Source organism: Apodemus sylvaticus, chromosome 5 (assembly GCF_947179515.1).
Source record: "Apodemus sylvaticus chromosome 5, mApoSyl1.1, whole genome shotgun sequence".
NCBI classification, from domain to species: Eukaryota; Metazoa; Chordata; class Mammalia; order Rodentia; family Muridae; genus Apodemus; species Apodemus sylvaticus.
In genome coordinates this window covers 57,821,698-57,836,708 of record NC_067476.1, presented here as the reverse complement: position 1 = coordinate 57,836,708, position 15,011 = coordinate 57,821,698, and the positions used below count along the sequence as shown (strand labels likewise).

Sequence of the window (15,011 nt, the reverse complement as noted above, 5' to 3'; positions counted from 1 at the left end):
TGAATGTTGGACTGTGGCTTGTATTTTCTTTCTTCTACCTACTGACTCTGGCCGGGTGAAAGGAAATTGTCTTTTTTTTTTTTAAAGACGTATTTATTATTATGTGTGAGTACACTGTAGCTGTCTTCAGACATACTAGAAGAGGGCATAAGATCTCATTACAGATGGTTGTGAAGCACCATGTGCTTGCTGGGATTTGAACTCAAGACCTTCGGAAGAGCAGTCGGTGTCTGTCATCTTTATTTTGTCCAACACATGGCATGAGTCAAATTGTTTTAGAACAACCAAGTTTATTTATGTTTAATTATGGTTTATTTGGCATATGTTTTACTTGGTATTTTAATATTTAGATTTTTTATTTAGAATATGTTGTTATTTTTTAAATTAGCTGACCACTCTCTACAGCCATACCACTGTGTACAGAGCCTATCTTGTCTGATGTTAACTAACAGTTGCCGTTTCCCCCACAACACTGCTCACCTCACTGAAGCCTAAGGTAGCAGAGGAAGAGATGCCATGAGGTATTTTCTTTATTCAAGGAAATAGTTTTACTCATTTCTTTAAACACAGAAAGATCAGCTCTGTGTAGAGTTGGGCACTTGCCTAGCACTCCGTGAGTCCGCCTTTCCATATACACTGAACACAATTTTACTTCATGACTGGAGATTGCAGATCTTCCTCTCTCTAAGGCAGAAATTAGAACTCAAGAGACACTGGAGGTGAGCGCACAATAGATTGTAAAATATCCCACTGGGAATCCTTCATTACATTTTTAGTTTTAAGTCAAAACCTTGTCTAATTCATTATCCTTTTTTTTTTTTTTTTAACTTGGGCTGGTGAGGTTCTGAGAAATGTTGAGGATTTGGGAAATCAAAAGGACTTGGCACCAAAGGGAATTAATGGGGGAAAAATGTATCCCTGGATGTCATTTCCTATGAAAGCTATTTTGCCAGTGGATAGTGGGTGTTCTGGGAACTGTAGAAGTGGCCCCTAAAATATGAGACTATATTCCCAAAAGTTCCTAGGTGGAGGTCAGCGTGGTCATTCCAGTAACCCTTTCCATTTCTGCCAGTTCTCTGCATGGAGCTTTCTTCTTCCTTCTCTTTTTGACTGCTCAGGCTCAAACCCTGGGCCCTGTGCAACAAGGCCTGTGCCTACTGCTAAGCCACATCCCCAAGGCAGTGCCAGGGGCATTGCAGCAGCTCTCTTGCAGCCATTTGCAGTAGATAGCCATCTCCTGCTGATCAGTCACTGGGCTGAAAGGAAAGGCAGCCTGGCCAAGCAAGTCCATTGTTGAGGGAGTGTGACCGTGGTGTCTCCTGGTGCCATGAGTCTTCTGGCTCTCGTGGTCTCTTTCACTCCTCAATTAAGGTGCTTCCTTGCTAATGAAGTGGGGTCAGCGCCATTGCTATTTAACAGCGTCTCACTTTCACTTGAAGATTTGCCCAGGAAGCAGAAGCTGTTGACACTGCATCAGATAAAGTACTGAGGATAGGGAAGTGCCACTCACCAGGAGCACCGAGGAGAGGTGTGCCAAGTGAGAGGGAGGGCTGCCTGCCACTCTCCGCTCCACAGCGGGCCTCTTCGCTTGCCCCAAATGCCAGTCCCAGGGAGCCAAGGATCCTCGCTGCCGGCTTCTACACACCCCAAGCTCAGGGAAAATGGGTCGCATTGTGGAGAGCCCTTTCTGCCTTGACATGCAGTAAGGTATCACTTAGCTGGATCTTTATCTGGAGGGCTAACTGATGCTGTTAACTTTCTGCCCTGATGCCAGGAAATAGTAATAAGGAAATCACTGTTCATCTTGTACTTGAAAGTTATATTTAGAGAATCCTGTTCTTGAGCCAAAGGGCACTAAATAACCCTCAACTACTCAGTGCACTTGAGAAGAAGAGGCCCTTGAAAAGTGTCCTTGGAACTTTGCATGGTGCCATGTGCCTGTAATCCTAGCACTTGGAGTAGAGGCTGAAGGGTCAGGAGTTCAAGTCCAACCTGTGCTGCATAGTGAGTTAAAGACTAGCCTTAACTACATGAGCCTCTCTCAAAATGAAAAAAAAAAGTTGTGGGTATCCTAGCACCTTCTAGAGGCATATGACTACAAAGTGGGACTCTAGGGCTTTCTTAGATACTCATTAAAAGGATTGGACCTAAAGGACTACCCTTTACCCAAAATTATATAGCTATTTCGTATTTGTAGAATTTTCAGCAACATCAAGGTCTAATCCCTCCTTGTGATATTTAAAGTAGTGCTGTGCCTTTGTAGCTTTCCAGTTCTAGCATTACAATGTAAACTTAGGGCAGACATATGAGTATATGTGTGGGTATATAGAGATGTGCATCTAAGCACTTAACAGCTACTAAATGCCTTCCTATATGCCCTGTGTGACTGCTGGTGAGTTATCCACCTTTAGAATCTGTAGTTTCTTTTTTGCAAGGCACAACTGACAATGCCTCCTATTACAGGATGCCCCGAGAATCCAGTGAGCTAGTTCGTGCGCAGCCTGGAATAGTGCTCAGAAAGAACATCAGTCACCACTGTTATCTCCGCTATCCATCTTTAAATTTGCATTTATTCTCCTAGTTTATTACTATTGCTCTAGTATGATTTCTGTTGCTGTGATAAAATCTCTAACCAAGGACAACTTAGAGGAAGAAAGGACTGATTTCAGATTACACTTTCAGGTCATGATATAAGATTAGGGAAGCCAGGGCAGGGACTAAAGCAGACACCAATAAGAAACTCTGCCTGCCGGCTCCCTCCCCCGCGTCCCTGCTATTCAGATATCTTCCTTATGGAGCCTAGAACTCCTGCTTAGGGTGCTTCTTCCCACAGTGGAATGGGCCTCCTAAGTCAGTTATCAATAAGGAAAATGCTCCACGGATATGTCTGCAGGCCCATCTGATCAAGGCAATCCCCCAGCCGAGACTCGCTCAGAAGATAAGTGTGAGCTGCAACTCACTGGCAGCTTGAAGGTGACTGGAAATAGACACTGCACTTGATGTCACCTCTCCTGGCTAATAAATGAAGGTCCCATAATGCTTTTCTCTTTTCCCTGGGTTTTCCTTTAACTTTGACAAAGAATATGCAAAGTCTGTGAGCATCCTGAGGAAGGCAATGATAAGTCAATGAGAAGCTAAGATGACAGCTGTGGGGAGGCCCTGAGGAAGACAGACCTACACCAGGACAGATCCTGGGTGGCAAAGGCTGCACACAAGGGAAGACACTAACGTACTGTTAGTTGTAATGTCACGTAAACCGAACCCCAGATTCCAGTTGTGTCCAGTTTCACATCCCTTTCCAGTCTCATGAGGAAACATCCAAGTCAGGGAGCTCTTAAATCACCCCGTTCCCACGCCAACAGGAGTACAGGGAGCCGGGGGAATGCAGGTACAGGTAGGGCGTTCAGTTCATGGCCACTTCTCCTCAGTCGGACTGCTGTAGTTCAGCAGGAACACCTACCTTCATCTCATCACTTATGCATTCAGCAAAACTAGGACTTTCCCTCCTGGTGGTTCACAGTGATGGGCACTGAAGTGATGTTCACCGTCACCAGTTCCATGGAAATGAGTGAACTGAATTGCTGAAGATAGTGAAGTTATGTGTGCCCTGAGCTGGAACAAAAAAAAGCCAGGAAGTCAGGAAAGTGTTCCAATACAGATACGCACATCCCCACACATCCCCATACACATACCACACATACAAACACACACACACACACACACACACACACATATACACATACATTCCCCACACACATACCACACATACACACCACATATATATACCACAGATAAACACACACACACATGCGTGCACCACACATACACATCCCCCCACATACTAAACATACACAACATATACATACACATCCATCAAACCACACACACATCATACCATACATATCACACACACACACATACATACACCACACATACATATACACCAAACACAGTCATACACACCAGACACATATACATCCCCCCACACAGACCAAACATATACACCACATATACATGCACACACATACATATATACATACATACACCACATACATACACATCACACAACACACATTCCCCCTCACCCACAGACACATACCAAACATACATACTGCACACACACACACACACACATACCACACATACACCACACACGTACATATACCACACACATATACCACATACATACATATAACACACACATATACACACCACACATACATATTCCCCACATACACACACACACACACACACACACTCACACACCACAGCCTGAGATGCTTAAGCAAATGTGGAATTTTGAAAGAACACTATATTCAGTGATGACCAGTAAACTAATTAGATCCATTTAAGCAAAGGACTGCAGGACTGTTAAGGACTAACGTTCCCAGGAACTTAAGCTACTCTATTTATATGAACATATATATCATCATATTCCTCATTCATGATTTCACTCCCAACTATCCCATATTTTCACCACTTCCTTATTCATCATCCTTTTCTCTTGCACAGGCAATGAATAAGTAAATAAACAAACAGCTGAGATAGAAATTCCCCCACTTGGAACCTGGAGTGTCCTGCATTTGCTGGAGACTTTCACCCCTGTGTTGAGCTGCTCCCACACCTGGCTCCCATTGGCTCCCTCTCGTAGACAGTCTATCAAGTGGTCTGTGTATGCCTGTCTCCAGCCACACCTCTGTCTCTGCCATTCCAGCACAAATGCTTTTCCTAGGCCAAACTCTCCCACCCAAAGCATACTTTCCTTTACCAATTCATGTGTAAACTCCTTCTTCAGATCTTCAACCAAAGGCTGCCAATTTTAGGACCTCTCCTGGAGATGACTCGTCTCAGCTCCCTTTTGGCTTTGCTCTGCTTGCCCCACAGCAGGCTTTGCTACATGTGCCCATTTCCTCACTAGTGGGTCTGCATCACACCTTACCTCAGGGACCTGTGAAGGAAGGTATGGCCTCACCTCACTTCGCTGATGGTAACCATCTTTAGACATACTCAGATTCTAACGGAAACTGATAGAAGAAAAGTAATTAGGTTAAAAGTCCTCTAGTAAAACTACATCTTGTTTGCATAAAATTTACCACGTGTATCATATTATTACTAAAGCAGTACACCCATTATGTCTTGTTTTGGTTTGGTACATGCATATTTTTATTTTTCAGTCTGTTCAGAGTGAAATTCAAATGAATTTACACAGTTATTTTCCACAGCGTGTATAGTAAATCAAGATGTCAAAAAGATCTTGTTTGGATGGAAGGTAACTTCCCAAGTGTCAGTAAATTAACTAAATGTCTTCTAAGTTTGTTGTAATTTGGTGCTGTCTCTTGTCTTACTTTCTACTTCCTTTGATCTAGTATTGAAGTCACAGTGCTACACACCCTTTATGTATGAGAACGGAATGCTAACTGCTTTGATGTGAGACCCACATCTGAGATCAAGGACTGTCCTTACCTCCCTTGTGGCATGAGCTATAATTGGAACTGGGATCATCCAAGGTGGCATACTAAGTGCATGTGGATGTCTCCAAACGTCCTGCCATCTGCATCCAACAGCATCTCTCGTCATTTTGCTGTGTCACCCTAGTTGATCTTAGAGACCACAGGGGACTAGGTGCAGAGCAGACAGGCTTTATCTAATGAGCGGTGGTGATTGTGGACATCCATGTTTCTGTGGGTGAATAGGACACCCAGCACAGATGCTGCCAGCCAGATGGTGAGAAAGCAGCCCTCCTTGGCAGTCCTCCCTGGCAGTCCGAGGTGAGAGGGCACCACAGACCGTCTCACCTTCTTCCTGCTGTTGTCCTGATCCTGTAGTCCACTCCTGTGACTTTTGGGTTTTCAACAACACGGGTCCTCCGTTATCCAGTAAGGTTTGATATGTTGAAACCTCGTAGATAAATGCTGGGGATGTAGCCAAGCACTGACCTGTGATGTCTGTGGTGCCTATGACTGATTGTATTTTTTCCTGCATGCTCATCCATCCTGGTGTTTGTAAGTAGCAAAACAATGAGCCTGATTTGTTCTCCTTTGTAGAGCCAGGCCGAGGCCCACTACAAAGGAAGTAAACATGCCAAGAAGGTCAAAGCTCTAGAGGCAACGAAAAATAAACCCAAAATGGTTCCTTCCAAGGACAGCGCAAAGGCTAATCCCAGCTGCTCCGTCAGGCCAGGCACAGGCGACAGCTCTGACAAATCAGGTCAATGGCACTTTTTGTTCTTTGGCATTGTTGTGTCCCTCTTTCCCACCCCACCCCCAGCCCCGATTCCCTCCTCCTTGAATGTTGCATGTGTTACTCTCCATGATTTATTTCTGTAATATGATATGTTTCCCTCACAGGAAGCAATATGTGTTAGCAGAGAATGTAAACATTTGATATGTTGCCATTCCATGTTGTACAATATATATTTATATTTAAATATGTGTGTGTATATAAGTATATATGTATAAAAATCAGCAAAGATTGTTGGTCACATGTTCAGGCAAAGATCAAGTAATGGATATAAAACAATAATATTCTTTTCTATTTTATGTCTGGTTTGTGTTACAGGTTTTTAAGAGAAGAGATTCTTATACTTGTTAATATTTTTTTCCGTATCCTCTAATCTCAGAGAAGAGTTAGGGGTGATGTTTTCTGAGAGAATGACATTCGTGGGTATGAAAATGTGCTTAGAAGAAACAGATTCTGACTTTCTAACACCTTCACAAAGCTCTTCTCTGAATTACAAATAGACCTAAATAATTTAAAGGAATTATTTACAAAGCCATGAACTGCCTAACAGAAAGCCTTAATATCAAATTACAAATGTGTTTTTGATGGAAGAACCGCATAAGGAAATTCTTTAATACAGAACCTGCGATATCTGAGTGAGTTCTTTCACTGGGAAACAAAATTCTCTGTTTCTTTCAGTGTGACTACTGTGAAATTGGATGTTGATAGGCTCCCTTCCCACAGCTGCCCTTGGGACCCATAATGGATTTGTCATCCTGTTTTAGTGGCTAGCTGAGGAACAGTGTCTGTTAAAGGGCACTAAGAGGACGTGTCCCTTTCTTTATGTTTGACTCTGGTGTTAGGGACTTCTATGTTGTGGGAAATACACACTTCAGATTCTCTCCTGATTGTCAAAATCCCTGCAGCACTTGAGGAGGAAGCTGAAGAATGCTTACCCATGACTGCCCAGGGCCGCTGGTGATGGGCAAATCCATTACTGTAAGAGAGAGTACAGAAAGCCTCTTCAACTAAGAAAACTATGTACAAAGGAAACATTATTGTTTAAGTCCTGTAGATTCTGGCTTCAAAAGCCTAGAAGCCTATAATTAAGCTACCAGATTTAGTGTTAATAATGATTCTTTGTGCTTTCTATGTTAGGGTCACCAAATTACCTTATCAGAGAAACATGATAAGTACTGGATTGTTACACAGTGCTTCTAACCTTGTGAAGAACAAAACCCAGGTTTATATAAAGCATAAAACATAATATTTAACCTGCGTCTAAAACAGTTATTAGTATAGGTACCAAACACTATTTCCATGTGTGCAGTATCACAATTGGCACTATAGCTTGCAGTGTGTTTGGAATCACAGCAGTTGCCCTGTGTTTGGAAGAGCAAAATCCACCATCCCCTGACTTCCTGCCAGCTCTTATTTTCCACAGAATATTGTTGCCATTATGAAACAATACTCTGTCAAGGATTTTATTACCTGAATTGTGGTCTTTACCTCCAGCAGGACTTTCAAGTAAGAAGAAAAACAATGGAGGTTAGTGTCACCCCTTTCCTTCAGTTTATTTTGTGGCTTGAGCTAATCAGATAGTCAGTGGGCTCTATAAAGACTCCAACATCACAGCCAAATGTGCTCAGCCATTCAGGGAAGCCCCGGAACCACCTGGGAATTGTGTTTGCTCGAAGGACAGTAGTAAAAGTAATGAGCAGAAAGTGAAATAGAAAGAGCCAAAGACCAGAGGACACTGAATCGAGGGCAGAGCACCAAGGACATAGAACATGCAAATAGAAGAGGCCAGGTTATAATCAATGCCTCCCGTGCCTATAGGGTGCCCAGCGAAGACTGTTGAAATAAGTTACAGCAAGTCAAGGTCTTTCTTGCAACATTTGAATGTTAGCATTCATTTATCGAGGACTGATGTTCATGAAACAAAGAGACCTCCTGGGAAGCTGTGTTTGCCTAGTGAGCTTTGAGAACCATCTAGGGTCAAGGACACCAGTGATGTTAACAAAGAAAGAAGGCTAAGGTTCAGGAAAAGCCCTGGCAGATGAGTGTGGAGAGTTGAAAACAGAAATCTAAATGACAGCATCTCCAAGGCATATGTGAGGTGGTCTTTAATCCTGGAATGCCATCTTGGCTTCCCCTGTGCCAGCATCCTGTACCCCTTGCTGGCATCCTGTACCCCCTGCTGAGTACCTATAGACTCTCTGTGTTTAAATCTCTCATTGTGAAACTCTCCAGATTTGAGAAAAATGGTGCACGCCTGTAATCCCAGCACTCTGGGCGGCAGAGGCAGGCAGATTTCTGAGTTCGAGGCCAGCCTGGTCTACAGAGTGAGTTCCAGGACAGCCAAGCCTATACAGAGAAACCCTGTCTTGAAAAAACCAAATCCAAACCCCCCCCAAAAATATGCTTGTATTTGGGCGTACCTCATTTATCATGACAAATCATATATTTGCAAATATATATATATATGTATATATTTATATATGTATATATATGTATATATGTATATATATATTTGCAAATACACAGATGAGACTACTCATAGTTTGTATGAGTATGAATGTAAATGAAATACGTTGTGTCTATGATAATTAAAGTAACACCAACATCAATGGGGACAGCATTTTTAAAGTAACAGAGTCGTACTTGTTGGATGTATGTTCCTTTGTCCCCTTTACCTGAAACTAGGTTCTAACTAAGAATTCCTTTGTGTTTTATAGAATTTCCAAATTAGAAAATTAGAAGCTTTACCCAACTAGAGAATATGATCTAAATGACCTAACTGATTTGGCTGACTGCTAACCACCTGTTTCTAAGTCCTTGAACTGTTTTTTGTCATTATTGCAAATTCTAGTCAGTAGTTCTCATTCGTTTAAAATCCTGTTTGAGAAAAACAGAACACACAGAAACAAATCCTTTGTTAACTGACCTGGGTAGAAGGGGGTGAGAAAGAGAACAGGAAGAGGACCGGTGACTTGTGATCCTTAGCTGATGGAAATGCTTTCTGTCAGAGCACATTGCCTCTAAAGAGTCAGCCAAAACCGAGTCAATCCAATGAGACTGAAATTCCCCACAATGGTTTTTTTTCTTCTGAATAGAGTCAATGACAACTGGTTTTCAGCAGTCTGTGATGCCTTGGGTTTTGGATGAGAATTAAGCCACCCACCTGAGTGATACAGGCGTGCAGTGATACAGTTCACCGACCCAACTTCTAGTATCTTAGTATTAGCTTAGCCATAGAAAGTTGTTTAAGGAAAGCAAATTATTAAGGGAAAGAAAGAGCCAGGCATTGAGAGAGGAAGCATCCAAGAGAGCAGCATTCTGGGCAGCATTGAATAGCATTGACCATGAGGTAAGAATTTGAAGTATCTGCTGCAGAGGAACATGGAGGCTCACAGAGACTGCCCCTTCATGCCACCCTAGAGCGCACACAGCTTATTCTATGATATGTACTTATCATCTTGCAGGGCTTTGGTGAGCCTTTCTACCTGCTACTTTGACACTTGGTACAACCATTTCTGTCCTTTGTGTTATATTTGGAGATATAATTTGGCTCATGTTGAATCTGGGTCTGTACAATACAGAGAGATTCGTCATAATAGAGCCAACAGATATAAAAATGTCAGGACGACATGGCAAGCTCTCTGGGTCTTTCTCTCAGGTCAGTAAACAAAATGGGCTTAAACTACAAATAGCAGGTGTCTCCTTTATAGGAACTTCCAACTGCATGGCTTTTAAAAGCTAAAGAAAGTTGAGTAAGAATAGCTGCCCCACTCAGTTCTTAGAAATTGAGGTAGAATTAAATGTAAAATGCAGACGTATAGCTTTCTGGTCTCCCAGGATCTGCCCCAACTTTTAATGATGCTTCAGTGGGCGTCGGAAACACAGTGAGAAGGGGGAGGAATGTAGTTGGGGAGAATTAGGGTCAGAACACAGCAAGCATTAGGCAGCTTCAGGAAAACAGCTGGAACACACAGGACAGACACTGCACCCAGATCTCTCCCTGGAGTTCAAGTGTCCTGATGCCATGAGACACTGCATGTCTGTCCCTGTGGTGATCTGCCCCCCAGATCATGGCAAGGCTCTTTTATGATATTGTAACAGGTCCAGATTCACAGAGCCTTCAAAGGAAACCGTAATGCTTACAAATAAAAAAATCAACACAATCAGCCACAGTCCATAATCCTAGACTTTCTATTAGGCCTTTAAAAATAAATTAGTGAACAATTATTCCAATGGAGAAAAACAGTCCCAGTTTAAAGTATATTAAAGCGACTTTAAATAAACAGGCTTTTGAATGGTTGCTCTCAAGGGAAGGCCTAAGGAATGATTTCAGCTGTCCAGCTAATATCCAAATGCAGCTAAGAGCCAAAAACAAAGGGCCCAGAATGCTCTGCAGGAAACACAGTCACAGGAGCATAGTAAGCCAGCATTGATTTACAAGAGGCAAAAACATAGATGTTTACACGTGGACCCTTCAGGAACCCTGCAACAAGTAGGGCTAAAATCAATATCTACTTTTTCTTCAACCACGTTCCAAGCAGGATTTCCATGCAGTTGATGATCCTCAGTAACAGCCACCCTCGACCCCCTTTGGGGCAGTCAAACGACCCTTCACTGGGGTTGCCTGGGACCATCCTGGATATCAGATGTTTATGTTATGATTCATAACAGCACCAAAATTATTACAGTTATGAAATAGCAACAAAATAAATTTTATGGTCACTACAACATGAGAAACTGTTAAACGGCCTCAGCATTAGGGAGGTTGAGAACCACTGCTCTGTACCACAGTACAATACAGAGTTATATTTTTGTCAGACGCAGCAGCAGTTCAACATTGGGATTCTTACTCGGGCAACATTTTAAAATCAGAAATTAGCAAAGATGTAAAGATGAAATAGTATATAGCCACCACTTTCCGGTTGCTTCCAGGAATATGGGGACAGTGAAGAAGCTGGGATAGAAAAAGCCAAGCGTCCTTATTGAAGCTGCCTGACTCAGACCCCAGCACAGTCGGGGATAACTAGGATCCCCAGCCTCTTGTCCCACGCCCACTCTGACCCTGCACTTCTGAGCTTCAGAGGACACGTGAGAGTGCCAGGGGACACACTCAGCTTCCGCCAAGCAGCTGTTGCCCAGAATTAAAAAGGAGGAGCACACTCTACAGTGGCCATTGACACTTGAGATAAACTTAGTGACTGCCCAAGGGACATCATCATATACAGTGTTTTATTAATGCTCCTAAAATTCTTGTGAGGCTATTATTACCTTCAGTGTTTAACTGTAACCGGAGGAAGCTTTATTTTGGAGGTCATGATTTCTTTCTTTCTTTTTTTTTTTTAATTTAAGGGGAAATTTGAATCAAACCATTTGTCTCAGGTAAATGGCACATGAGGAATGTTCCTACAGCCCCGGATTGACAGCTGTAGACCCTCCATGTCCGGAGACAGATAATGCTGACGGAGACGAGGTCAGCCTTAGAAAGGAGTCTGCCACCACAGCTTAAACCTTTCCTGCCTCCCAAAGGCTACGTTCGTTTACCTTCAGCGCTTGTTAAAACTTTCCACTGAAGACACTGGCAGTGGGGACACGGGGACTCTGGTTTGTTTCATGCCCATGACCTTTGGGGCCTGAGATGGCAATGGAGATCTCAGGGCAGAGCACCCCAGTGCAGCTCATCTTAAGCGTTGGCATGTGTGGGGGCCATTCCTTAGGTGTGAGCCGAGAGCTGTTAGCAGCTCACACACAGGCCGGTGTACCGTGCCCAGGAAGGCATGCCACTCAGTTGCTTAATGTTTGCCGAATCGCCTTGTGAGAGAACATCTTCGGCTTTGTCAAAGAGTGCTTCTGGCAAAGGCCCTGCCTTTTTATGACACCCCACTCCCCCACCCCGTGTGTTTAGTAGTTTTTATGTGTTGTGATAAATGGAGCCAAGTTTTCCACTGACTGCCACTGCACTCCATCTGTTAACCAGCAAGGCCTTCCTAAGCGCATCTTCCCGCTTCCTGTATCCGGCAGCAGGACCTTGTGCTGTTAAATAGAAGAAAATGATAGTTTCTTGCTGCGACAGTGCCTGTCACTTACAGACAAGTGCCACCATAAATCTGGTATACATCTATTCAAATCCAGGAAGCCAAGATTTAGTAACCCTCATAAAATAATAGATTAACTGTGTTTATGACAAACATCTTAAGCCCGAAATTCCGGGGTACAATCATGTAGAACATAAATGAGCCCCATCTGTCTGAAGAGAACAGACCATTATACTAAAGCTCATATATTCATGAAATGTTCATATATCATGAAGACTTTCAAAGGACATTTCAAAACTGAAATGGCTTCCATCTCCGCTCATAACGTGGAGTACGACAGGGGTAGCCTGCCAGGTGAAGCCAGTGGCTCTTGAGACATTTGTCTCCACTCGAAGCTGACTTCTGAGACTTCTGACCATTTGCAATAGCTTCAAGGAAAAGTATACTGAAGTTTTACTGCCATGTTTTCTGCTTCTCAAAGCCGCTCCTTGGCGTTGCTTTCGGGGTGGAGAAGCGGACCTGATGGATGATTGACCAGTTAACTTGTGATTTGCTGGGGACGAGTTATAAACCGCAGCCCCACCCCATACACTGAGGGTTGTGCTTCCTTAAACTCATCACCTTCATGAACTTTCCTCAGCTTCAGTCCTTTCTATTTCAACGTGTAGTCATCTAAGGCTTTTTAATACCTTTATTCACAACATTTTTGCATTGAAAAGCAACCGGAATATAAAAGACTTTGTACATACACTGAATAATTTTGTATAACCGCAGATGCCCTTGAGACTTGAACAAAGGTTATTATTTATATTTTAATGGCATTCCTCTTTATTTGCTTCAGGAAAAATTTTCCTGTTGTGGCATATTTTTCTGACAAGAGTGGCTGCTCACGCAGAGCTTACTTGATAAGTATTTTATATTCTGTGTGCAAGGCACATATGTGAGACAGGTTTTTAGCACTCTGGGCCAATGCTAATAACATTATCTAGTAACACACAAAAAATCAAATGTGTGTGTGTGTGTGTGTGTGTGTGTGTGTGTGTGTGTGTGTGTATGTGTTTTCTTTTCCTGGAACTTTTCCAAAGTAAATTCCTTAACCCCAGCCTTGCTTAAACAGACCCAGATGTAGTTGCATCTGCCCCATCTTGAAATTGCCAGGGTCAGCCTTGGAAGTGTCCAGTGGGGCCAGTTTCGGTCCCTATGCAGAGTGTAAAGGCATTAATTGAAGGTTATACTTTCCTCCACTGAGTCCTAAGGATGTTGTAGATTTCCGAGGGCCCCAGACAGAGCTTTGTTGTAGAGCAGAGCCACCAGTGTGCCTCTGCTACAGGGCACAGAAGAACTGTGGGGTCGGGGACATTGCAGGGGGCGCCTAACAGATGACAGAGAGTGGGGGAGTAGTTACAGAGCCAACCTCAAGATGCCCAAATGGTTTAGTTCCTAGGTGCCAGCTGCAGCTGTGACAAGCAAGGCCCTGCCTTCTCTCTTCTCGCCTCTTTCCTCCTGTTAGAGTGACGATGTCATGTCTATGCCAGACCTGTGCCACTGCTACATTTTGGAAATAGCTCATTTAGATCCCACAGACCCAGAGCTTCAGGGAATTGCCCTTAGGCAGAGCTAAGGCACTTATGTTTTTAGCACTGTCTGGTCTCCTATTACACTCATCTGATTTAGGTGAGACTCTGGGCCTTGAGCTTTTGAGTCTGAGATAAGCTAAGGTTTCTGACGCAATTGGAATGGGATGAATGTATTTTGCATGTGAGGCTGTGAGGGTTTTTTGGGAACCAGAAGCAGAATGCTGTAGTTTGTCCCCTCCAAAACTGATGATGAATTCAGTTTCAGCTGGTGTGGCACAAAGGCCTTCACCATATAGCAGTGCCATAGAGAAAGTGGGCCCCTCCTGAGACACCAGATTTTTAAACTAGATTTCACCATCTCCAAAATTAGAGAAATAAACTTACGATGCTCAGTTCATGGTATTTTGTCATAGTAGCAGAAGAATGGGCCAAGACACAGCAATATTAATGTTAATTAACATATGACTAGGGATGATTTTGTGCCCACATTGTGTTAAGTGTCTTATATATATTGTCTTACTTATGGGCTGAAGTTTTCACATGGACACCTGAAAGTGAAGTCTAGGGAAAGGGAGAAACCCTTGGAGGATGTCTTCAGGTTGAGCATCGTCTCTCAGCTGCTCTCCTTTGGAAAAGCTACACCACTGTATGGTTTTCAAAAGGTGGTTTGGGACTCTTTCTACTAAGTGGCACTATTGACTTTCTTTATCCCAAAAGATGCAATGTTCCTTTCCCCAGCCTACTTTACAGATGGTTTTGTTGGTGGTTTGGTTTCATTTGGTTTGAATCAAGTTAAGTTAAACATGGTTCCACGTGCTTCTAATCCTTGCATCGGGGAGACAGAGGCAGATAGGTCTCCATGGATCTGAGGTCAGCCTGGTGGAGGCAGCAAGCTCTAGCCCAGCCAGGACTACATAGTGAGACTTCACCATTCTAAGTGGATTCGCATAATGACGTGCTAATCAAGGTGTGATTTCTGGGTGTCGTTCACCAGCATTGCATCTATAACATGATGAAAGGAATATGACGTTAAAGTCAAGCCATTAGTTCCACCTCTCTTTGACTTGATATAATTTGACCAAGCCATGCTCCCTGGCTTTGCTTGCTTTTTTTTTTCCTTCTATAAAATGGAAGTGTTAATGTCTGCCTCCTAAGATTGTCA

General features: G+C 43.1%; 1 protein-coding gene across 2 annotated transcripts in view; it reads left to right on the top strand.

The window, feature by feature from the left end:
- Positions 1-15,011, top strand: part of Znf385b (zinc finger protein 385B) — a 391,151-nt gene that overhangs the window by 344,101 nt on the left and 32,039 nt on the right. For both annotated transcript variants that reach the window (XM_052182775.1, XM_052182776.1), the window contains one exon: positions 6,045-6,207. In XM_052182775.1, coding sequence (XP_052038735.1) covers positions 6,045-6,207 — 163 coding nt within the window. The remainder of the gene's footprint in view (positions 1-6,044; positions 6,208-15,011) is intronic.